General features: G+C 39.7%; 1 protein-coding gene across 1 annotated transcript in view; it reads right to left on the bottom strand.

The window, feature by feature from the left end:
- The window catches only part of PKP2 (plakophilin 2), a 44,462-nt gene that overhangs the window by 4,566 nt on the left and 15,729 nt on the right, over positions 1 to 24,167 (bottom strand). The window contains exons 4-10 of the mRNA XM_037389917.1: positions 22,738 to 22,876; positions 19,540 to 19,747; positions 14,243 to 14,420; positions 5,476 to 5,593; positions 3,822 to 3,983; positions 2,934 to 3,107; positions 2,218 to 2,371 (exon numbers count right to left, since the gene is read on the bottom strand). Coding sequence (XP_037245814.1) covers positions 2,218 to 2,371; positions 2,934 to 3,107; positions 3,822 to 3,983; positions 5,476 to 5,593; positions 14,243 to 14,420; positions 19,540 to 19,747; positions 22,738 to 22,876 — 1,133 coding nt within the window. The remainder of the gene's footprint in view (positions 1 to 2,217; positions 2,372 to 2,933; positions 3,108 to 3,821; positions 3,984 to 5,475; positions 5,594 to 14,242; positions 14,421 to 19,539; positions 19,748 to 22,737; positions 22,877 to 24,167) is intronic.

Below are 24,167 nucleotides of genomic sequence, written 5' to 3'. Positions count from 1 at the left end.
GTGCCCTTCCAAATGTTTTTCTTTGGTCAAAATTGTTTGGAGAATTTGAACTGAATTCACGCATATTTTCAGTCAGTCAAAAAGAACACCTTCTGATGGAGATAAGATTTATCTGTAATTCCCCCAGTTCTCTCAACCATGGGTAAAGCAAGAAAATGACTGAGGCGAAGCCCTTTCCTCCAAAGCTTCCTGCTATTCTGTCTTTCCCACATTCTTTTATAAATTGCTTTTCCTGATGAAATTCCAGCTTCTCCTCAGTTTAATTTCTACTCTTTCTGGGGGATTCACCTCTTGTAATTTTTAACATCTTGTGGATTATCCCTTTGAAATCAGCCCAACAATGTGTTATAATATTTTTATTAATAGGGAATGTTCTCTAAGGATTAAATGGTGCTCAGGAGACTGCTCTGCAGAATTGTGGAGGTTAATCAGCCCCATGAGGCAGCTGTATGCCAGTAATTTCCCCTTCCCCCATTGGTGGGTACACAGAAGAGGACAAGGACAACAACTGATGTAAATTTTATCCTATTAGTAGGAAAAGATTTCAAATGTACATTACATTGAAATAAGGATACTCAGAATAGAAATGGCTTCCGATGGGAAAATAATTATAACATATTAGAAATAAGGTTCTCTAAAAAGACTGAACTATTTTGTCTATAGCATCTTCTAGCTTCCATTCTCAAAAAACTTATGCAGGAAAACTGTAAGCTGCAAGCTTCCAAAGCTTTGTGTTTAAAAGAAGAAGAAACGAACTTCGCTAGAAGAATTAAAAATGTTCTATGATTTCTTGCAAAGGATTACATAGCTGTGGCAGCACAGAACTCAGCACTCATCTTCCTTTACCCTATATTAAGCAGAGGAAAAACTCCCTCTCCAAATCTGTGTAGATAATTCCATTATCTATTTTTGAAAGTAACATCAATGGAAGTATCTGATGAGGAATACACAATTTACAGAAAACTGGAGGTTAGAGTCTTAGTGTAGTGGGTTTATGTGGCAAGGTTTTGGCAGCTAGGGGCCTACAGGGGTGGCTTCTATGGAAAGCTGCTAGAAGCTTCCTCTATGTCTGATGGAGCCAACCAGCCAGCTCCAAGACAGATCTGCTGCTGGCAAAGGCTGAGCCCATCAGTGATGGTGGCAGTGCCTCTGTGATAACATATATAAGAAAGGAAAAAAACCCTCTGCACAACAGCAACAGCAGCCTGAGAGAGGACTGAGAATACATGAGAGCAACAGCTCTGCAGGCGCCCAGGTCAGTGCAGAAGGAGGCAGGAGGTGCTCCAGGTGCTGCAGCAGAGATTCCCCTGCAGCCCATGGTGAAATCCATGGTGAGGCTGGCTGTGCCCATGCAACAGGTATCCACCTGCAGCTCATGAAGGACCCCACGCCAAAGCAGGTGGATACCTGAAAGAGGCTGTGACCCTGTGGGAAGCCCAGGCTGCAGCAGGCTTCTGGCAGGACCTGTGACCCCACGGGAGACCCATGCTGGAGCAGTCTGTGCCTGAAGGACTGCACCCTATGGAAGGGACCCACGCTGGAGCAGTTCGTGAAGAACTGCAGCCTGTGGGAAGGACTCACGCTGGAGAATTTTTTGCAGAATTGTCTCCTGTGGGAGGGAACCCATGCTGGAGCAGAGGCAGAGCATGAGGAGCCCTCCCACTGACAAGGAAGTAGTGGCAGAGACAACATGTGATGAACTGACCGCAACCTCTATTCCCCATCCCCCTGTGATGCTGGGCAGGAGAAGGTAGAGAAATCAAGAGTGAAGTTGAACCCAGGAAGAAGGGAGGGGTGGGGGCAAGATGTTTTTAAGTTTTGGGTTCATTTCTTATTCTCCTATTCTGATTTGAATGGTAATAAATTAATTTCCCCAAGTCAGGTCGGTTTTGCCCATGACGGTAATTGCTGAGTGATGTCCCTGTACTTACCTCAACCCATGAGCCACGTGTTGTATTTTCTCTCCCCTGTCCAGTTGCACAGGGAAGTGACAGAGCAGCTTTTGTGGCCAGCTGAAGTCCAGCCAGGGTCAAACCACCACACTTAGGCAAAACTTTTTATTTTCAACCCTGTATAATGACTGCAAGTATCTGACCTAAAAATCTATTAACCTCACATATTGGGGTTTTTTGCACATTTTTTTTTTTAAAGAAGAAAACTTTAAGGTACAAAGAGCAGAGAAAGAAAGCCCAAGAGACAATGTTATTCTTTGCTCACCTATATCGCTTTGAAGAGAGGTGTTGCGAGACAAGTTCCTGAGCAGTGAGACTGCTGTCTTCTTTACCGTCGGGTGGCTTACATGAAGCATAGTTCGAATACTTGGAAGGCCATTTGCCTTCTGAACAACAGTCCGGGCCACTGCAAATGGCATCTGTTATAAGGTACATGGCAATAGTGTGTCATTACTGTGAATGTATAGCCTCACAAAAAATGCAGCAGGTTCTCTACATCAGTTTAAGCATGCATAAAATAGTTTAAATCCAGAGCTACCTATGAGCTGCAACAGAAAAGGAAGGTGATACAAAGGAAGTTTTGAGCTCTCTTTCTCCCATGTGCTCTTCGGCCAGTTCCTCGGACAGAGGCCATTAGTTTCTCCACCACAAAAGTGATCTGTGGTAGTGTGAGAACCTTTTTCTCTCCGCAAGACTGATTATGTTCCACAAAACCACATTTTGGTGCTTTTAACATCTATTCATGCCTCATTGTGCAGTGAATCAGCAACTTCCACACATGGATGTGTACACAGACTGAGAAGAAGCAGTCCCCGTATTTACCAAGCAAGAAATAGCTGCACTGCTTGATCAAGTCTGTGAGCCAGTGACTCCTCAGTGGTTATTTGAGCTCAGTGTGGTACGCATGTTGCACTGCAGCCCTAAACTCTATGCAATCACACTCAGAACTAAATGACAAGAAAAAGAAAAAAGCTGACTTACTGGTCCAGTGCCAGCTGTGAGGTTCTGAAGAGCTCCCAGGGATGCTTCCTGGGTATAGTTTCTGGTACTTTTTGCTATTAAGGACAGATATATCCTAATCAGTGTGGAATGCCAGAGCGATTCAACACCTCTGGGATTGCTCTTCTCCTCAGGTAGCGGGGTATCCTGCTGCTTCTAAACACATAAATAGATCAAGCTTTTAGACATAGTGACCTTATATGACTTAATGTATCACAAGTGAAACTAGCCATTTTGTAACTCTCTATGACCAAATTATTTGCAGATTGTCAGGCTGTGAACTCAAATTACATGTAATATTTCAATATTTAATTATACTGGCCACTCTGTCCAAAAAGAGGAGATAGGTATGGGGGGAGCTGCTTCTCATCTCTCAGCAACGGACACTAGGGCCTAATACCTGTTTTCCCTCCAAGAACTCCCAGTTGCCAGGATCTTTGTGATCTGTACCACATGGCATCAAAAGAAGAGGTCCTGAGGTGGTGCCAAACCCAGCAAGTCATGGAAGTGACAAGTCACCTTTTGCTGGTTTCACTGGTGAAACCATCAGAATGCCCACTTATAGACAGGGCACTTGCACAATTGCTGTACATGGTTCAGATACCACTTTGATCCATCAGAGGGGATGAAACTGAGTGGCAGTATTCCCCAACTAACAAAAAGTGAATTTCTATGCCATCTTCAGCAGCAGTAGCTGAACAAGATAATGGGTGTTAGGAAAGGCTGTCAGTAAATTTACATTTTTGGGGCCAGTAAGTGTCACACAACCAGATACATCAATAACAGATCGCTAAGTAGATTACAGCCTTATTATCCAGAAGTTGCTACAACTGATCAACAAAATGTGATGTAACTCAGCATGTGCTTTACCTCTTTTACTTTTCTGCTCCGTGTTCCAAAACAGCCCGGTGTTTTATCATTGCTGGAAATATTTCTTCTTTGCATATATATGCTCTGGGCAAAGCTCTCAGGGAGCTCTATCTCTAGCTGGTAGGAAAGATTGTGAAGAATGCACACACAGTTCTCTGTGGCCTAAAATAACAAAAGAATAGAAATCTTGAAAGCTTTGGCATGAGTTGAAAGGACATGTAGAGACATGGGAAGAGCTTTCAGTTTTGGATCTTCAACAACTAACTGCTTCTAATGGCTTACAGAAGAGCTAGTCTTTGTGCCACAGTCATCCACAAGACTGCATTTACACTGATAAATTAAACATGCCCTGGGATGTTCCTGAGCACTGAGGCCAACTGGCACACAGGGCTTGCATTCGGGGCAGGGTGCATGCCTGTTGGAAATGGTCCTGGGACATTATAATTCCTGAGTTGTGCCTGGGAATTGTTTGGGCAAGTGCTATTTGGCACAGACCAGAAGTGTGCCAAGGAATGTTTAAGAGCTTAAGAGTAAAGATGATCATGTACACACCTCGCCGTAGTGTCAGTAAAAGGAAAATTTTGTATCTTTCCTAAGGAAAAAGCCCTTTTCTATCGTAGAACTTTTTTTTTTTTTTTTAAATTAGATGTGCCTTTCTGGGCATGGCTAAGGTCAGGTCTACAATTTCTGAGTGATGAATCTAGTGGCAAATACCTTTATTACCTGTTCCTCCATTTTCGAAAGTAAAAAAGGAATGAGTGGGTTTGAGACAAAATGCAGCAGGGAGCTATTGGCACAAGTGTAATGTGCTGGATTCTCCCTGAAGCTAATGGCATTGAATACAGGGAGATGGAGAAGCTCAAGTAACTAATCCTTGAATAGAGCTACAACAGTGCAGTAATTACTGCTACACAGCACAACTTAAAGCAGGCACGCTAGAAGTGCCTCACAGCCTGCAGCTAACCTTCTCATAAGTGACAGCTGGTCTTCTCACCCAGCTTTGCCCAGATAATAGACAGGCATCTAGCCTAAGCAATGTTCAGGGTTCATCTGCAGTCAGTGGTGGGAGGAAAAGAATAAGAGGAACTGGCTTCTGGAGTAATGTCCTTGTAGTTACTGGCTTAGGCAGCAAGTATAACTTCTAAAAAACTTAGGAAAATTAATCCCATTCTAAATGATGCAAGCTTGTTAATTACACTGACACCCAAAGGGATTTAGGTTCTTCATTTCCTAAGGGGTATATAGCACTAAATACTAAATACACAGGAGAGTAACCAGATTATGTTTTTTTTAATTCCGGCTAGCTCCCTGAGACAACTAAAAACATAACATTTGACTCTAAGTGTTTCAGTATCTCTGAAAGCTGTGACTTTATGTCACTTCTTAAAAAAGACAGAAATTTCTAGTGCGCTGTAGTGATTCTGAAAAAGTTTTCCCAATGCTATGGTATGTGATTCCTTTAGATTGCAGGTTAATAATACTTCAAAAAGTTCCTTACTGAACTTTTGTCTTTGGTGGCAGTTCTAAAAGTCCCAGAAATCAGTTTGGCAATTACATCACAACTGTTTCTGAACACTGGTTTCTAAACAACAAAAAACTCAGAAGTTCTGTTAGCAATTTCCCCTAGGAAAAGGCTTTTCAACTGAAAGAATACCTTGTCATTAGGCTCATGGTCTGCAATAGCTCCTTGAATATAATACACAAGAGAATCAATCAATCCGTTGCATTCTCTCATCTTTTTCCTTCCTTCTGGGCCAGCAGAGCTCATGTTTCTGTGTAGGAAGGAATATGTTGGTGAGAAGAGTTTTAGTCAAAGATATTTCCTTGTGTCCCTCCGACAAACTTTTCCAGCTAAATCTTAAAGATACTGAAGTTAAGGTTGACTTCCTCCTTTCTTCAGAGCTGTAAAATAATCTGAGCCTCTGCTAAGTAAAACTTGCATTTCAGTGCATTCCCAGACAAAAACAAATACTCCAGAAAAACAAACTGTTGTGTTTGGATGGGTAAAGTAAGACCTGACTCAAATCTTAATCTAAAAGTTGAATTAATCATTTTAAAAGTCAAACAAACTAGATCTTTTTTCCATTATTGCATTTTTAGTTACATTTTTAATATTTAGGACAGTAACTATGTCAAAATATCAGAGGAAAGATACCTGCAAAATTTTCCATGCACACAAACGTCTTTTAGCATTTACCTACACTAAACCAGTTTTTGATCCAAGATGACTCATCAACAGACACACGTTCTAAGAGTTTTAGTTACATTTGTCCATTAACATGTAAGGATAACCAATGTCAGTTATGAGGCCAAATTCATGTGGCAATTCAGGTGCTCATGGAAATGCTCTGAGGGGTGCTAGCAGGTCAGAGGGGACACGAGTGCAGCTGAGCTGGTAGGTCAGAGTAGCAGCCTGGCCCCACTGCTGGGCAAAACGTTGAGCAGATGAATTGCAACACAGCTGCCACTGCCATTGCTCACCAGCAGCGTGAGACAAGGAAGAAGAAAAAATACCCCATGCTCAGCTGATTCCCAGCTTCCCAAAGAAGCTGCTGGCATCTAAGCAGAAAAAAGCTGAAGCCACTAGAAGCTGCTTAGTCAGAGGGGAAAATGCCAGATGCCTTCTGCAGATGCCTTCTTCTGTTCTATCACAGCAGCTCAGACACTGCTCTGCACACTTTCTGCTTCCTCAGACTCTAAGAAAGACACTGTTTGCCCTGTTTTCCACTAACATTTTCCATGCTTTGTGGTAATCCAAGTACAACTTGAAAACTCTTGAAAAGCCAAACATACAATTGCTGCTTGAGTTTGGCTCTATTTAAGCTACTGACTTCCTGGGAAGTAACAACGCAATTTTTGCGTGTAATTATTTTTATAACTGAACAAACTCTTAATTATGGAATGCTGAAATTACAAACCTAGACCTCATTATTTTGGACTCCCACAGATCTGCTGGCCAAAAGGCTGCACGCAGTATCACATTCCAGCTTCTTTGTTTGAAGTAACATTAAATATAACCCACTCAGCGTCCATCACAAACAGAGAGGGACATGTTGCTTTAGATAATTTCAGGGTGTTTAGTTTGCATGCTTACTTTACCCACTGGAAATTAGAAAGGTTTAAAATTTTATTAATGACAATGCCAGTAAGATGCAGCTTTAAACTTTGCTGTGGCTTATGATTGTAAAATGAATGTACCATTTTATATACTGCCAAAGCATTTCTTATGGTTTTTCCCCCCAGGAAGTACATATTTGGATTAAATACTAATGCACTGTAATTACAGTTTTAGTTTAGGTCGTGCTTTTAACAATATCCCTATTTATGAGTTCATTTATCCTCTCATGGAATTATATAACACAGAACCAATATTCAGATTCCTCTGTAGTAGGCATAGCCTACTATAAACATCCCTTTGGAATTTAATTTTACTTATATATGTCACATTCGAGGCATGTCACCCTTTCATATGTTTATGGTTACGCTGACAGAAATGTACATGTTACAGCCTTTCTAGATCATAGCAAAAATAGTTTCTGAGGCACACAGACTAAAAATACTATTAAAAGATAAGTGTGGAATTTCCCTCACCAAAGACACTTCAACTGATACAGTATTTTGTTTCGCCACACTACATTATTCTAGAAATCCCTGGACTTTTGACACCTATGATCATGCTGAAAGTCTGTGCGAGGAGAGGCCATCACCTGGCCTTGCCATCCAGCATGGATACAGTGGGGCAGAGTTTCATAGCTCAGGAGGCAGAGAAGAGCCTGAATCAGAGGCACTGTCCTGTTGTACAAAGGAAATAAATTAATGAACTCTGTTTCGTTAAGGAGCTTATGCTCTACTGTTCATCCAGTCAGAGATGTTGGTGTTTGTGTGTACGTCTGTACACATATGGCCACTCTATTGTTCACCTTTTAGGGGCTGGGAAGGGAAGAGCTCCTGCTCTCCTGCTCACCCAAGTACAGTTGTAAACACCTTACTCTGAATAGGGTCAGAGTTGGTTTGAAGGCAGAGAAGAGCATTTCAAGCAAAACCTTGTTGAAAGTTTGTTTGCTAATTGAAGCTTGAGAAATTCCAGGAAATAAAAATCATATTAGATTGGGAAAAAATGAATGTTTCTGAGAAGTGTCACAGAAACATAAATGTAAAAAATAATTTTTTTGAAACAATGAAAATTGCAAAACTGACTTCATCTTGGCTTCCTAAGATTTGAGGTTCCTGTCAACTGGAATGCCTCCCTCTGAGCTCAGGAGTTGGACTCTCGTAGTGGAGCTCCTGAAGGCCTTGAAATACTCAGTGCTTGGACAATTGCCATGGTTGGGTTGGCCCAGTAATGTGGCTTGTGGCAACCCCCACGGTGAGACTTCAAGCCTACCTAGAAATCTTCAGGTCTGCTGTGCAAGTTTGTTTTACTTCATTTTCATCAGAAGTACACTGAGACAAATACATCTGTGGAAAAAAGAATCAACTGGAGTCAAGATCAAGAGTCTTCTCATAGAAAAACTCTTCTGCTACCCTGTTTCTGATATCTCTGCTCTGTTTTGGTATTGAACGGTTGGGAGAATAGAGCTTGGAGAGAACACAGCCGTAGGGAGATTGCTGCTTGTAGGAATGCTCTCCTTTGCATGACTCAGAACTTAGTTTTGGCATCATCTAACTATTAAAACACTCTGACTTCTGGCATGCTTAAATATGGTAATCCTGGTGACATGCCCTAACTATACCACCTGCTAATGTGGAGGCATTGTATCTATCCACGTGCCTTGTTTATCTCATCCCTTATCTGCTGCTTCTGTTCTCTCTTGCACACATGCATGGTGTAACTATATATCTGTAACTGAAATAGCCATTTGCCCATGTTCCTGTGGCATTTGTCGAGGATCAGCTAATTTCCTGCTGGGAAATACTGTTTTAATCCAGAGATGTGAGGTAAATACAAAGAAATGTAACATATTAAAATCAGGTGTGATTTTGGAAGAAACAGAATGGCACCAAATGAAACGGATACTCCCTTTACGCCAGCACTGAGTCACACACTGGTGACTATGTTTGAAAAGGTTTTTGCACTGCTGTAAATGATACACATGACTGATAAGAAGAGGGCTTTTGCTCCTCAGACTCATTCTGCTGAAACTGGTGATTTGAATTTAACTCAATTATGTGATAAAAATTTCCTGAAGTAGTTTGGGGAATTCTATTCCCTTCATGCATTACACAGTTCAAAAATGCAACAGGGAGGGAAAGGTATCTGGGATCTACTCAGTAACTACAGGCACCAGGCTGCAAGCTGCTCGCTGGAAATAACAAAATTCCTTTCAGGAATTGGGGGAGCAGATAAACTGAAGAGGAGGCAAGAGAAGATAAGAATGGGTGGAAATAAACTTAAAGGAATGGCAATGATATGCAAGAGGCCTTGGTTCAAAGACTTTTTATCATCAGTCATTTGCTTTATGTTCTTTTAGAAGCTTCTATTATGAAACTGAGCTGCCACTACGCTTTTCTACACACGGCGAGAGCTTTGGCTTCACTTCTCTTCGGAGCAAATGGAAGTTGATGTTTATGCAGCCTTGTGGTCTGAAATGCAATGATACTACTTCCTCCAACTACAGTTTTCCACTGTCTTGTGGGTTACTGTGTAATTCACAAAGAGCTGAAAAGGGAGCAGGGACAGACTTCAGCATTGCAGAACTTTTGGGAACTGGTATTTGAAGGTAAAAACTGAACAAGATCATTATCAGCTTTCAAACTATAACACAATCTTCTACTAAGCCTTCCTTTTAATCAGAGGAAAAGTTATGGCAGAAATCCACTTATGTATATAAATAATATTCAAACCCATATATTCTGCATGCTGGTGCTATCTTACCCTTTCAGACTCAGTGGAGTATGGAGGAGGAGACTAAGTATCTTAAAGACTTCTACTCATTTGTATTGGAACTGGAGAGAGAACTATTAAGTGTAGGACTGTCAGGCCAAGAAAAAGTGACTTTACCTTTAAAAAACAACAAGACTTGTCTGCAAAATTCTGCAATACCCCTCTAGATAGTTCAATATACCAATTCTACTTGTTCAGCCTGTCAGGCAACCAGTGAAGTCTTTTGATTTGACTTACTCTGCCTGTTCAGGGCACAGTGCTTTTTATCATATTTGAAAGGAGGTTGTAGGAAGGTGGGGCTAGGTCTCTTCTCCCAGGTAACAAGCGACAGGACAAGAGGAAATGGCCTCAAGTTGTACCAGGGGAGGTTTAGTTTGGATATTAGGAAAAATTTCTTCACTGATAGGGTGGTGAAGCACTGGAATAGTCTGCCCAGAGAGGTGGTGGAATCACTATCCATGGAGAAGTTTGAAAAACACATAGATGCAGTGCTTAGGGACATAGTTTAATGATGAACTTGGTAGTCCTGCGTTAATGGTTGGACTTGATGATCTCAAAGGTCTTTTCCAACCTAAATGATTCTATGATTCTAGTACCATTATTTATTCTAACTGCTACTGCAGAATTGTGTGGTGTATACTGCTTTGTTTTATTATGTTAAGTTTTGTGACCTGTGATTTCTGCAAAACTATGTCAGAAGCAAAGCTTTAAAACAAACTACAGACCTAGAGAATGGGATTAACAAATCCTTCTAACATCAGACTTCCTTATCATTGACTGCATACACTGACACCGGCAGCCATAATTCAGGACTCTGCAATACTTCTATCTATTTGTTAGATATCTGGTTAGCAGAATGGGGGGTGTTCTGGTCATTCACTCATTCCAGTGTTAGTATCTGCAATATTATCTGTTAGATGTGGATTCACTTCTCCTGATATTCTGTCAAAAAGGATGAAGAAAACTTTAATTTATTAGTTGGTAACTGTGTGGCACAGCACATGTGCCCATGTCAGATGATAGTGTTAGATTTGAACTGTGGGTGTCCCTTTCATTCTATAGGTGTATGTACATTTTTGAAAAGAAGTTTTGGCATTCTTCTATGACTAAGTACTGTACTATGCATAATGTATTGCACTTCAAAGTACTATTTTTACCCTGTAATAGAAGCTGCAGGCTATAGACTTTATCAACATGCACAACAAACATGTTAGCATTACAAAAGGGAAGACTAATTACAGATTTATGTTCTGGCAAATATATATACTCTACTTCATTAGTAACATCATTCCCTCAGTGCACAGTATTTTTTACTCTGTGGTGTGCTCTTCTTTTAGTCTTCAGCATTTCTTTGTGCAGAGTTGTTGCTTCTTTTTTTAATAATACATAAGGAAGGAATACTTCCAATGACCTAATTTGTGAAGTGTGTTAATTTCCAATAAACAGATGCAAACTGGTTAATCTTAAAAATCTTGGATTTTTGGTCTGTACAAATACGGTAAGCCTCATAAAAAACTATTCTCTACTAGAAAGTATGTTGTCAATCCTGTAGATCAACTTTACGTGTGAATTTTCAAGCCCTTCTTTTTTTAATTATAATTTCCAGTGTTTAAGCTCTTAAATGAGAAGGACATTGTACTTTTAAAATAGGTAATGTATCCTTGAGCATCCAGATAAGGCCAGTCCGAGCTACTTTTCATTAAGGTTGCAGAGCTAACCGTGATTCTGGAGCAGCCTCTCTCATTGACTTTCTGTACAGTGTAAGGTATGTTCAGGATTTACTTTAATTAAAAACAATGCAGCTACTGTTATGCCTTATTTATCACATATCAAGTCACGTCAAATCACTGCAACAAGCTCAGAAAGAGTAATAACACAGTAAAACTGATGTGCCCCCATCAGCTGGCTCAAAGGGAAGAGATGGTTCTGTAGTCCAAATGCAGGAGAGGAACAGGTCATGCCACCACTGAGCAGCACACCTAACAGCCAGACTGGTTTCTGTACAAATGCAGCTTTGGATAATTAACATGAAAAAAGACAACCTGCTTGCACTACTAGCATTAGCTAGAGACATTCTATTATGGATAGTTAATGTTTCTCTTTATTTGCTTTTGAGCCATCAGAGTAAATAAAATTTAATTATTATTTAGAGATGAAGCTAATTAGTAGTTAGTCGGCTGACAGGAGTTCCTCCAGAAAAAGGTGCTTTATTGTTGAGTATTTTGTATAGCTAACAATTCATTTGTCCTCTGAAACCACATGAGTAAGATATGGAGCTATTTACGCAGTAAAAATTCATACAATATAGATACAACTACTCTGCTATAGGACACATTAGCAAAGCATGTATGTGCAAGGAAAAATTGGGCAGCTTAAAAGACTCTAAATTTCAAACTTAATTCCTTGTACTTTACTAAGAAGAGTTTAAAACTCAGGCCACACCTTTGAACTCATACATTACTCATTAATTATTTCGAACTATGTCCTTTCATGCATTTTTGAATGTGTAAACAAAAGACATGCACCTCTTTATACTCATATTTGTTTTTACTTAACGTGCAATGAATTTAAACTCACAAAGGGCCACAGTTTCATGGACAGTTATTTTAAAAGGTGTTTTTATTAAAGATGTGATTTTTATACTTCAGCTGCCCCTGTGTTCATGAGGCTATCAGCTGACTGCAGTAGTAAATGTACAACTATAAATCTGTTCATCCACCCCTTGGCTGCAACCTAGCCTCAATTTACTTGAATACATGCAGAAAGTTGGACAGCGTTTACTTCGGTTTAAAAAAATGGCTTTTTCCTAATTTAGGTTAAGTCATTTTCTAATCAGTTTAGCTGTAGTTTATGACACATCAAAGTAAGCATCTTTGGCAGCAGCTGAAGACTGAATACTTCTATGTGCTTGCAGGTGCCATGTCCCCTTTCTGAGTCATCTGTTTAGATGAGAATTGATTATGGCTGAAGGTTAACTTTATTAATTTATCCAAAGGGACCCTGGAGATGCTATGGAATGTAACTATTAGTTGTGGTTTATATGCTGATGAGAAAAGTAGGGTGGCTTGGCCGCTGATGAGCATGTTCTGCTTATTATCCAAAGGACTGCTCCCATGGTAAAGCTGGTAGGACTCAGCAGGTACTACAGCAGGTGAGCAGAGTTTACCCAGCACAAGTGGCAGAAAATACTGTGGTTCCATTAATACCTAATATTGCTGTGGATGAAGACGACTTGCTCAGTCTCTTGAAAGAAAATTCTAGGTACACAAGCACTTCAATTGTCCCACTGATGGACCTATGACACCAGAACTAATCCTTCAACTATGCTAGTCTTTTGGTAGCCCAAATGGCACTTACAGGGCTATAGAACAGTAAAGTACAAAGGGAAGAAATTGTGAGAGAAAGCTGCCAACTTTGTGGTTCTTATGGGGAATGCTAACACTCCTGGGTGTCTGAACCTGAGACTGCACAAAGGAACCATCCACAACGAGTTATCCACTGTAAACAGCATTGCCACTGCTTGAATAAAACATACATGACAACAAATTTCTGTTGAGGCTACCCTGAAACAATGACATGTGTATACAGTGAATTTTCTTTACTCTTCATAGAAGACTAGTTTCTTGTTCACATAGAATCAAATTCTCTAAATGGAGGCATGCAATGATAAAAACCCTATTGTTGCCTATAACTGTGTTTTGCTCCAGCACAACTACAAAATTGCATTTCAAAGAAATAAACCTTATTGCTTTACCTGCATTAGTCTAGGACTCTTCACGGGGTTTTGCACTGTTACTTTTCAAAAAATGCAATCATTAATCTGTTCTGTGAGCCAGGAGTATAGACACATACTCAAGCAATGTATAAGAGTCTTAATTGTTCCAAGTTTTTAGAGTAGGTATATTTTCATGTGACTTCAGTTTCTTCTTATGCTTCAGAAATTTTAGAAATTAAAATGAAGCAGGAATTGCTTATGAAAAAAGGTATTAACAAAGTAATTATAAAGGATACTTATGTAAGTCAAAGAACTGTACATCCTATGAAAGTGTCACTCTTGCATTTGTATCAGCAGATCATACAACTTTAGGGTTTTTTAAGTTACTGCTAGCTTTTCTCCAATGCTCATTTGTAAAACCACTCCTACAACCATTTAAAAAAAGCTTTGGGTTTACTACTATCATCTGTCAGGGGCTAATACTATACATCATACCAAGAACTATTATCCAGTGAAGGATCTCTTTGACTTCAATACCGGCATGCACTGCAACCACCCCTCTGATTACTATCTTCTGTTGTGAGTATATTTAGTCTGTAGCACACCCAACAAATCAATATACACAAGCCTTATAAAGCAAGCTGTTTTCATTGTATTGAGCAGTAATTCTTCTGGTCTGACACACTTGAGGCATTTCAAAATATGATCTGTCTGCAAAGTCTTCTCTTGGAGCCATCAAAGTTCAAAGCAAGAAAGAAAACAAGTGTGCAGGACTGTTTTGTCATTACTATTGTTTTGTGCACCTGTAGACTGAGTGCTCACCTCAAGCATCCTGTGGCATTGTAGAAGATATCAGGGTCAGGTAGAACACTTGACTTGGGGTAATCTCGATCTGGCCAACCCGAGTAAGGGATGAGAACAGCTTCGGTCAGTGTCTGCAGGGCTTCTCTAATCAACAGGTGCTTCAGCTGGTCATTTGAAGACAAATTCCACAACAAACCTGCAATATCCAAAATAAAATCAGAGTGGCAAAAAGACTCCCCCATGGTTTGAAAGACCTAATCTCAAACTCCTTGATGTTAATGAGTGAAGGAGCCTGCCTTGCACTTGATACCCTGAAGAGGAGCAGAAGGGTGATAAGAGTTCATCAGCCCCTATCTGAGGGCATGGAAATGGGGCAAAATAAGGGGCACAATTATCCACGTAATTGAAGTCAGCTCTCTAGCCTAACACCTGACTAAGAAGCACAGATTTCCCATGGCTCTTCATGTGCCTTGCCCATCTGCAGCAACCACCTTCTCCATTACCAAAGTGACACAAGCTAAACAGAGCTAACACCACTGACACGAGTGATCTTTCTCCACACATCCAGGGAGGAATTTGTCCTTTCTAGATACCTGGCAGGACTAGTAACACTTCCAAGTAAAGACCACTGAGCAGGAGAAAAAAATCACACGCAAAGGGTGTAGATGGGAGGTACAGAGAGTGAGCTTACAGGTCTTTGGAAATCTGCTGGAATACAAGAGATGTCTATTACCAAGTTTTTCTAACACTTGATAGCAAAATTCCTCGTAAGAGGGAAAGCTGTTAAACACTGCCTCGCTGTTACTGTCCAGACATTTGTCGCTAAACAAATAATTGAGTAATGCCACATCCCTTATCTACTCACAGTCTCCAAACACCAAAACAACTCTCAGTTATAAACTTGTATCACCGATCAGATTTGCTTATGTTTTATTTCAATAGATGACAATTCTTTTTAAAGTACTCTTCCCCTGGACAAATACATATATTTCTGCTTTTCACTACAAAGGCATTAATTGTTTCCCCATCTTGCTGCTCTAAGTTTCACAGGCCTCCTCCTCCAAATACTAGCAGAGTATGTTCCTTCCATCAGTTCACAGCAAAAAAAAAAAAAAAAAAGTTTCTTCTGTATCTGCTTACACTTTGAATTTAATTTCATCTATTGTGGGCAACAGTAAATTCAAAACAAAGGCCAGCCAGAAGGAGCCCATTCCTTCTTCTGGGATCAGCTCTTCAGCCTCTGAATTTGAGGATAAAAGGAAGAATGTACTTTCCTGAAGGATAAATAAGGCATATAAGATATCAGACATGCAGTCCGAAGGGAACTGGTGAGGGAAGCAGATTAAGAAAAGAATGGCTCAAATGCAAGGGCATGAGGAGAATATCATATTGAAAGGCACAACTGCATTTTGAATTATAGACAGATACCTAGAACAGAGGTGTCAGAACAGAATTTGAGATGTTGCTTACACTGTAAATTTTCCAACAAAAATCCTACCTTTACGCACAAGCACTGTCTTACAGGGCTCTGAAAGTTTCTCAGTAACATTCTGCATGTGCATGAATTTGTTCACATTAGAAAATGTCTTTAGGGGTGGGCTCCCTCCTTGCAGCTATGCTATAATGCATTCATAGGGGCACAGTTTTCCCTTAGATGGTTATTTGGGAAAATGGGTGAGGTCTCCATTTAAACTTACATTTCTTTTAATGACAGTTATGTTTGTGCTGTAATCTTCCCTGCAGTAAAAAATTTCCTTTCATTCCTTAGATTTATGCTGCATGATAACAAGATCAAGCCTGGAGGCTCATCTGGCTGACCTTCAAAAGCTAATCTTCTTTGGTTTTTTCATACCACAGCCATTTTACTGTTCCTCAGCATGCTCTCCAACTACTACAAAATATCATTCCTGTCTTGGCTCCTGCACTGACTCCAAATGACATCCTCTCCTACTATTCAGGAGTAACCTCATTCCTAAGAGATTTGCAAGAAGTTTGTTTGTATGTCAAAGGACAAAGCCTTTGTTCTTTTACTTACTTGTATCAATGATTTTATGAAAATTCAGTCAATGTAATCTTGAGGAGGTCTCATTCCCCCTAAGAAGAGGACATATAAGCACAGAAACTGGACAGAGAAACCAGGCAGTTATTTTCTGCACAGGGGCATTAGGTTAACATGTCCCTGGCACCTTTCAAACCATTGTCATAAGCACAAAGCCACTTTTGTGGGGGTACTGGTTTGGTGCTTTTTGTGCATTCTCCTGGGATCCACAGGCTGAGGCAGAGCACAGCACTTGATGAAATCATCGTTTATCTCCCTACATTTTCATTGCTTTCAGTCTTTTCACTGTGCTCAGACTGTATTCCTTAGCCTAGGTCTTGAAGAAAATACAGGCCATCAAAATATTCTTTAAGAATATATGATATGATATTAGGCATTAATATTAGGCATGCATTTGGCTGTATTAACACTGCAGATACTAATAAGCCAGTGACCTTAAAGATAAGCTTCTAAGGCTGACGTGTACTTATTTCACGTGCACAAGTATTAGATGACATTTCTGACAGGTAATGAAGTATAGGATGTGAAAACCTCTGTGTCCTGGAATTTTAACTTCCTGCTCTCCAACAACTTCCTTATCTTTGTGTGTTTTTGTCAGGTGGAGTGCTCTGGTGCCATGCTTCCTACACAGCAACAGAAACAAAAAAGCTGAGCTTAGACATCTTTATTAATGAGTATCATACACTTTCAATCCTTGGACAGGAGTCTTTTGCTAGAGTTCAGTGTGGTATTAGGTACCAAGTCTATTTTACTAATCTCTTATGAGGGAACACATTCAGCTAATTATCATATCACACGTTTGGAAGTCTCTAATTTACAGTCAGAGAAGGGAAGTAATAAGTATGATGTGGAAAGATAGGTGGGTTTGTCATGCTGACCAGGTGGAAGTCCAAAACTTCAGCATTAACCTGGAAGCGCTACAACACCGCAGTGCAATTGCAGACACAGCTATCATATTCCACTAGTCCTGCAGGAAGCCAAAGGTAACTCAAGAGGAGAAACAAAACTTGAAGGTGAGCTATCAATTGGACAGGGAAACTGTTGGTCAGCAGGGTTTAACTGTTTTCGTAGAAAAGCACTCAGAGGTCTGCATTGTGCTTGGAAAACCCTTACATTACAGCCCTTCTCAGGGTAGATAGTCAGTCTGAACAGGACAGTAATTCCAGTGTTTCCTAGATATCACTGTACGTGTCAAGATCGTCTGGAAGCACTGACCTTAGTAAGCATATGTTTAACAGTGACTGTCTACCTCCTGTCTGCAGTCCACTCGTGCCTGTCTTTCAAGTGTGGGCTGGAAAACTGGCTGGAAGCAAAGTTAATATTCTCACAGAAATTCAGTCAGGCAGGATGCCCCTTGCAGTGTAGGCTCCTTGCAGCTTGCTGGGGAGCTGGAAGAATCGCTCAAGTGATGGCAAAAAGTATGCCCTAGTGTCATTTTCACCAGTACACTTCCTCCTGACTGCACATTTGGTCTTGAGCAAAGCAAGAAATACTTCTCTCCTGGTGTAATTTTTAAAGCCATCCCTTGCAACTAATGTGAATAGAAGTATATCAGAGTATTTTGCTTTACACAAACCACAACATACTGCTTAAATATTTTCTTGGTGCCTTGTATGTTTTGTAAGTAATCATGTTCAATGACAGCAGTAATTGCAGAAAGAAGGTGCTCCTTAATCCATTTTCACACTGGTGAAGGGGAAGACAGTAATATTCACGATATCCATAATAAGTTATCCTGCACAAACAGTCAAAGCTTTTGTCAGAAATGATGAAATTGCTATCAAGAAAAGACCATTAGCTTTCTGGTCACTGTACCACCATTTTCACTGCTTCCCTCACTGGTGTGTAATAGCACTGAAAGACAACAAACTATGCTGTTACTAAGTGACCCAATTCTGCATCTAATGAATGTGAAAAACTTTAAAACATTTTAATGTTGCAGAGCTGTAGAACCGAGCCAAAAGAGCCAACAATACAAAGCTTTGTTCTCCAGCTTAGGGAACACAGTATTTCAAACACTTAAAAAAATGCAAAATTACAGAAGGTCTCAACATGCCTTTGCTTCAAGGCAGGGCTGCTTGACACTCTGTATCTTCTCAAGCACTGTTATTTTAATAGCTTGCATTCCTCGTATCTTTAAAGATCACCTGAAATAAATCCCCATTCATTTATTCATAATGTTTTCTTCTATTTATAAGATAGGAGCCTGCTCTTCCCTTGCCTGCTAACTAGAATGAATATGGGTCACAAGCAGTTGACTTCCCAGAGGCACACTATGATTCAAGCAGGGGGGGCAGGGATGAAGTAGTGGACATTTCTTAACTGGTTGCTGCAAAGCCAACAGGGCAGTATCCACAGGTTTCTTCGTGAGTAACGGTGGACATTTCATCCCACTATTCCTTCTGCTGCACTGATGTACAACAAGGGGTATAATATGGGGTTTCTGATCCAAAGGGCTCTTCCTTCAAAATTGTAGTGGGCCCTACTAATTTTTAACAGTTCTTCCTCAAGGACATTGGAAATAAAAGGATGAGAACATAAGCCCTGCAAAGAATGAATCCACAATACAGGTCACTCCACAGATGGTGCCACAGATATTTACAGCCAATGGATGTCCTGCAGGAATTCTCTCTCCTACACACAGAAAGGAAGCATGTTGTTGCTATGGCAGTTTTCTGTTTGTCACAGATCTCAGACAGACTCAGGTGTAAATAGATAGAAATGAGAAAGCTCAGAGCAGAAATTTGGGGCAGTAGGGTATGTGGAGAGTAGGACGACCACTTTCTACCTACAACACCTGACAGTTCTGGGGGACAGTCTTCAACAAGGAGGTCCCAGTATGCAGTGGCAGCACAGTGTCAAAAAGTGAGGGCTGAGCTGCTGCTTAAGTAGCAAGCATTAATTACGGTCCCAGGCATCTCTGGGACTGCTCTGATCACTGCTCACCAAAATGGTTCTACAGAATTTGCTATTTGGAGCCTCACTTTCTTTTCTGGAATATCTAGGACTTCAAGCTTCCTGCAAACAGACTCATGTCATTTTTGAAGAAGTTTTTAAGAGGGGAAGTTGCAGTTCTTAGTCCCTTCTTACTGTCTTAAAGACTTGTCTTGAGTAAGGACCTTGGAATTTCACCATAAGGGAAGACCTTAGAATAGGTGACAATGTTCTTGTATTTTGTCACTATACAATCAGGTACTTCACAGGGAAAATTTTTATGTTACTTAAAACTTAGTGCTTGACTTGCAGAAAACACTACCTGTTATTTGCTTTTTAGTCTCTACATCCCTTGTGTGTCGGAGTAGGCGGAGCAAGAGCGGGATCCCTTTCTGCTCTGACACTTCCAGTTTGTTGTCATTGTCCTCAAACACCAAATTTCTCAAAGCGCCACATGCTGCCCGCTGAATGTCCTCATTCTGAACATCAAGAAGCTGTAAAAGTTTGGGGATACCACCAAGCGAGAAAACCTGTGAGGAAAACAAAACACAGCAGAGAATAGTTAGATACTGTAAATGACAAACTTCACTCCTCCCTCCAGCAAAACTTTAAATAGTCATAGGGACTTTTTTTGTTTGCTCCTCTTTGAAAGACTTGAACCACAGATCATTAATCATCTGGTCATGACTGTTAACTTCTGGGATTTCATATGAGTCATAGTTAAAATCCACAACTAAGGCAGGCATCATATTTTAATAATTAATGTAAGAGAATGAAACTAAATCTCTTCCAGCTTTGCTTTAGATTTCTACTCTCTGACAAGACATTTAATCGCTCTGTATTTTAGCTTCCATGTTGGTGAAATGGATGTTTGAGATTTAACTCCAGAATATTTTATAAATTGCTCTGAGATTTCTGGATGTAAAATGTTCCTGATGTGCCAAGTTTGGGTTTTTTTCTCAGCAGCCAGCCTGATGGAAAGACAATATTTTCTATTTTTCTCTGGTAACTTCTGTGCACGTATTGAAAGTGCATTAAATAAGAATACATTATACTTAGTACTTCTTATCTGTGCCATACTGAGAAAAAAAATAATGACGTAGCAAACTTCAAAATGTAGACCATTAAACACTGTAAGCTAGTTAACTATCGAACCACCCACATTTAACAAAGACTACTCTTCAATGTCTAACTCTTTAGAAAATGGGTTTTGGCCTCAAATGAATGAAGAATTAAGAAGATGTTACTTTACAGCAGCTGTACGGAAACAAATAGTTTCCAAGTTCTACATGCTGTGGCAAATGATGAATCCCACATGAGCTGTGATGTGGCATAAGCAAGCCTTGGCTCATTCAGAAATGAGTTTACTATGGAAAATACTTTACACTCATGCACAATGGAGGACGGTTTCCTCCAGCATCTCAAAATGCCATATGGTTTTATGGACAAACTCATCCTTGTGTAGAATCAACAGCATGTGAAAGACTTAGAAATCTGATACAACTGTTTTGAGTAGTCCAGAGTTTAATGATAAAAAGAATTCAATATGGCCAACAGGTGTTGGCAACATGAAGAAAACAAATGTAACAAAACCTTTTGCCCTTCATGCCCTGACAGACTATACTGCCTGCTTGCCTTCCCTCTGATTCAGTTGTACAAAAGGCACAGTTTCTTGCTACTGCGCTGCTGACCTGGTTGCCCCTGCATTCATTCAGCGATCGTCTAGATGCTAGCAGAATGATATAGGGAAATATATATCTTAAAGGTAAGTGGAGCATAAAGCATGCTGAAGGCACATCGACCTATTTTATTACAGTAGATAAGCCCTTTTGACACTGATACTGTAGCTGATTTTTTTTTAAAACATTTATGCACTATTTCTGTTGGTAATTTTAAGGGATTTATAGCTGTTGTAAAAAGTGATGTTATTTTGACCTAATATACAGAAAAGAGTTTACAAAAGTTGTTGATTGTTCTTCCTAAATATTCATCAGTAGGCAAAACTCCCCAAAACACTGTAAGACCAAAAGTTCACAAGAAAAAGAAAAGCCACTAGACCCACAGACTATCAAGTATCAGGGCACAAAGCATTGGGAGACAAAGAAAAGGAATGCAGGATGAATGGCTAAAAAGGGGAAATGACAATGCCAACGTGAACAAGCCTGATGGGCACCAAACAGAAAATATCAGCTGGGAAAAGTGGGATAGACAGGAAAATAGAAGAAGGCTTCAGGCTGACTGCTCCAATTTGAACTCTTACTCATCCACTTGTTTTTCCAGGAAGCTGCCAGAGAGAGGTTTGAATAATAAACCACATTCAAACATCCAGTTCTGAAGCTCTGTCCTCAGACAGAAGACCACTAATTGTACTGCTGTTTTTTTCCAAAACAGACTTTGATCTACTGTGAAGCAAGTTAAAACTACAAAGGACTGAGTGATGCTTGGCTGACACTGAACTGGACTGCATATACATGAATATGGAGTTAACGCTGAGATAATACAAAACAAAGCAGGTGTAAGAATTTTTTTTAATGGTTGAAATAGACAACCACCTTACACATTAATGTATAGAACTGTTCAGCCAGAGAGCCATAATTGTGCTCAATAGTGAAATTTGAAGAAAAGGAAGAAATTAATATTTTTAATATGCCCATTCAAAATCCTTGTCAGAGACTTAACAAGTCATTCATATGAGACTTAATAAATTTGGTTGATCCAGATAATGTATAAATGTATGTGTGCGGTTCCAGCAAGGACTTACCGGTTTGGCTAATCCATACACTGTATTAACACATTTGTGCAGTCCTAGAAAACCCTGACACTTGGATAAGTTTGCACTGTACTCCCAGAGCTTTCTTTTCTGGGATATTTCTGTACCAATGGTGTAAGCATGCCATTCAGAAATGAGAGACAGGAACAATTATATTGACAAAAAATTCAGACTCCATGATAAAAGGCTGAAAGAACTATGTTTGTTTGGCCTGAAAAAGAGCAGACTAAGTGGATACACACTTATCAGTCCTTACATATATGAAAGACTATTATCAACAGGACAGAAGAATAGACATTTTTCTCCATAACCATCAAGATAGGATAGAAACTAATCAACTCAGTTTGCAAACTGGAGATTTAAGTTATACTTTAGGAATAACTGGTAATGGCAGTAAAGCTCTTTGCCTGCCTGCAGAAGCTTGTGGGATCTTAATCAATGGGATTTTTCAAAAGTTGGTCATAAACATCTGCAATTACAGATCGTTTGGGTGAATTCTTATTCTACATTTCTATGTCTCCTATCACAAAATGCTGAAGACCAAATTTTTGCTAGCATAGACCAGTGCCATTCCATGGATTTAAAAGAATCTACAGCAAAAAGCATCAGCATATTTTAGGGAAAATAACATCAGTATCCTACAAGGTTTCTTGTAGTGTTCTTTGTTTTTTCATGTTGGTACACAGTGCGATACAGTATAGAAAGTTATTTGCGCTGCTAGATTGTAACTGCATAAAAATAATTACTTACTTTTCTTCTGGCATCTGCTTTCTGGAAGCACTCATGCTGTATGAAAGTCACTGCAGCAAGAATCCTATGTGTGGACTGTGTATTTTCACTCTTCAGTATGCTTACTGCACGCTCCAGAGTCATCTCCCCTTCTGGGCTCCTTAAAAGTATAGACAGGAAATATAGTGAAGCAAGACCGCAGAAAAATTATCATTTAGCTTGTGAAACGTCTTGCAGTACAGGAATTTTTGTATTTTTCAAGTAACTTTAGCTTTAGAAAATTATTCACTTTCCAGCAGCAGAAAATATTATAAAAGCATTAAGATATACTAATATTCTGGGGGGAAAGAAAATCATAAATGGAAGTGTTGCAACAATGTGAGGTTCTGGACAAAGCAAGTCATGCTTCAAATTATAAAAACAAAATGGAAACCGGTGGATGAAGGACTAAGATCCAAAGAACGCCATAACCAAATTAGTATCTTTTACTGATCATGAAGATACCTTGATGTTTTTCTCAGTAATAGGACAATTGTTTTTTATATTTGTTTTCATGCCTTTCTTCAGTTTCTTAGTTCCCAGCAGGGCTCAGTACCTGCTTTTTTCAAGTTTATAGAAGTTGTTGCAGTTTGAAGTAGATAGGCAAAGCCTTTTTTCAGGTGGGACAAAATAAAAACATCACTCATTAAATCAAGTGTATACATCGCTTGTGATAGGATTAAAAATATGCATGGCTACTTTCCTCCTAACTTCCAGTATGTTTCCCTGAACAATAACTGTTAGACAATGATATAAAAAATTGGACAGGGAGGTCACCAGACCCATTTTTTTCCCCAGCAAATGGAACACAAAACAATTCATGGCATAATCAGGTGCTTTAGCTCTAGGACAGGTGGTTATGTTCCCCAGGCTTTTTGTTTACTTTTTGTTTCAAATACTCTCCACCTAGAAAGAGAAAAAAAAAAGGGGGGGAGGGGGGAGTGGACAAACCCATGAGTATTCTATTTTTTTTTAACACTGAATAATTGTGTAGAACCAGATCCCCGTCTGGCCAGACAGGGACAAGAGGGCAATCTGTGAACCACAGTGAAACAAGTAATCATTGCCAATAACTCCCTACTTCAGAGCTACTAAAGTCAGAATGGTTTACCTGATAATCATCTCAGTAAGTGCATCTAAAATTAAAACTTTGACACAATTACATGTAATGCCAAAATAAAGGAACTAAATTGGCTTAAATTGATTTTTGATTTTTTTTAAATGAAGCAGAAATATTAAATAATAAACAATGTTCACAAAAGCAAAACATGAAATGTTTTGATACTGAGAAAACAAACATTTCCGAAGCATGTATTTGTGGACTGCACCAGGAGTCAGTCAACAGTTCAGCTCTGAGACTGTGGCAATCATGGACTAGCAGGAGTGAAAGAGCCTCCAGGCTTGCCCAGAAT

Source organism: Falco rusticolus, chromosome 5 (assembly GCF_015220075.1).
Source record: "Falco rusticolus isolate bFalRus1 chromosome 5, bFalRus1.pri, whole genome shotgun sequence".
NCBI classification, from domain to species: Eukaryota; Metazoa; Chordata; class Aves; order Falconiformes; family Falconidae; genus Falco; species Falco rusticolus.
This window is presented reverse-complemented; position numbering and strand designations above follow the sequence as displayed.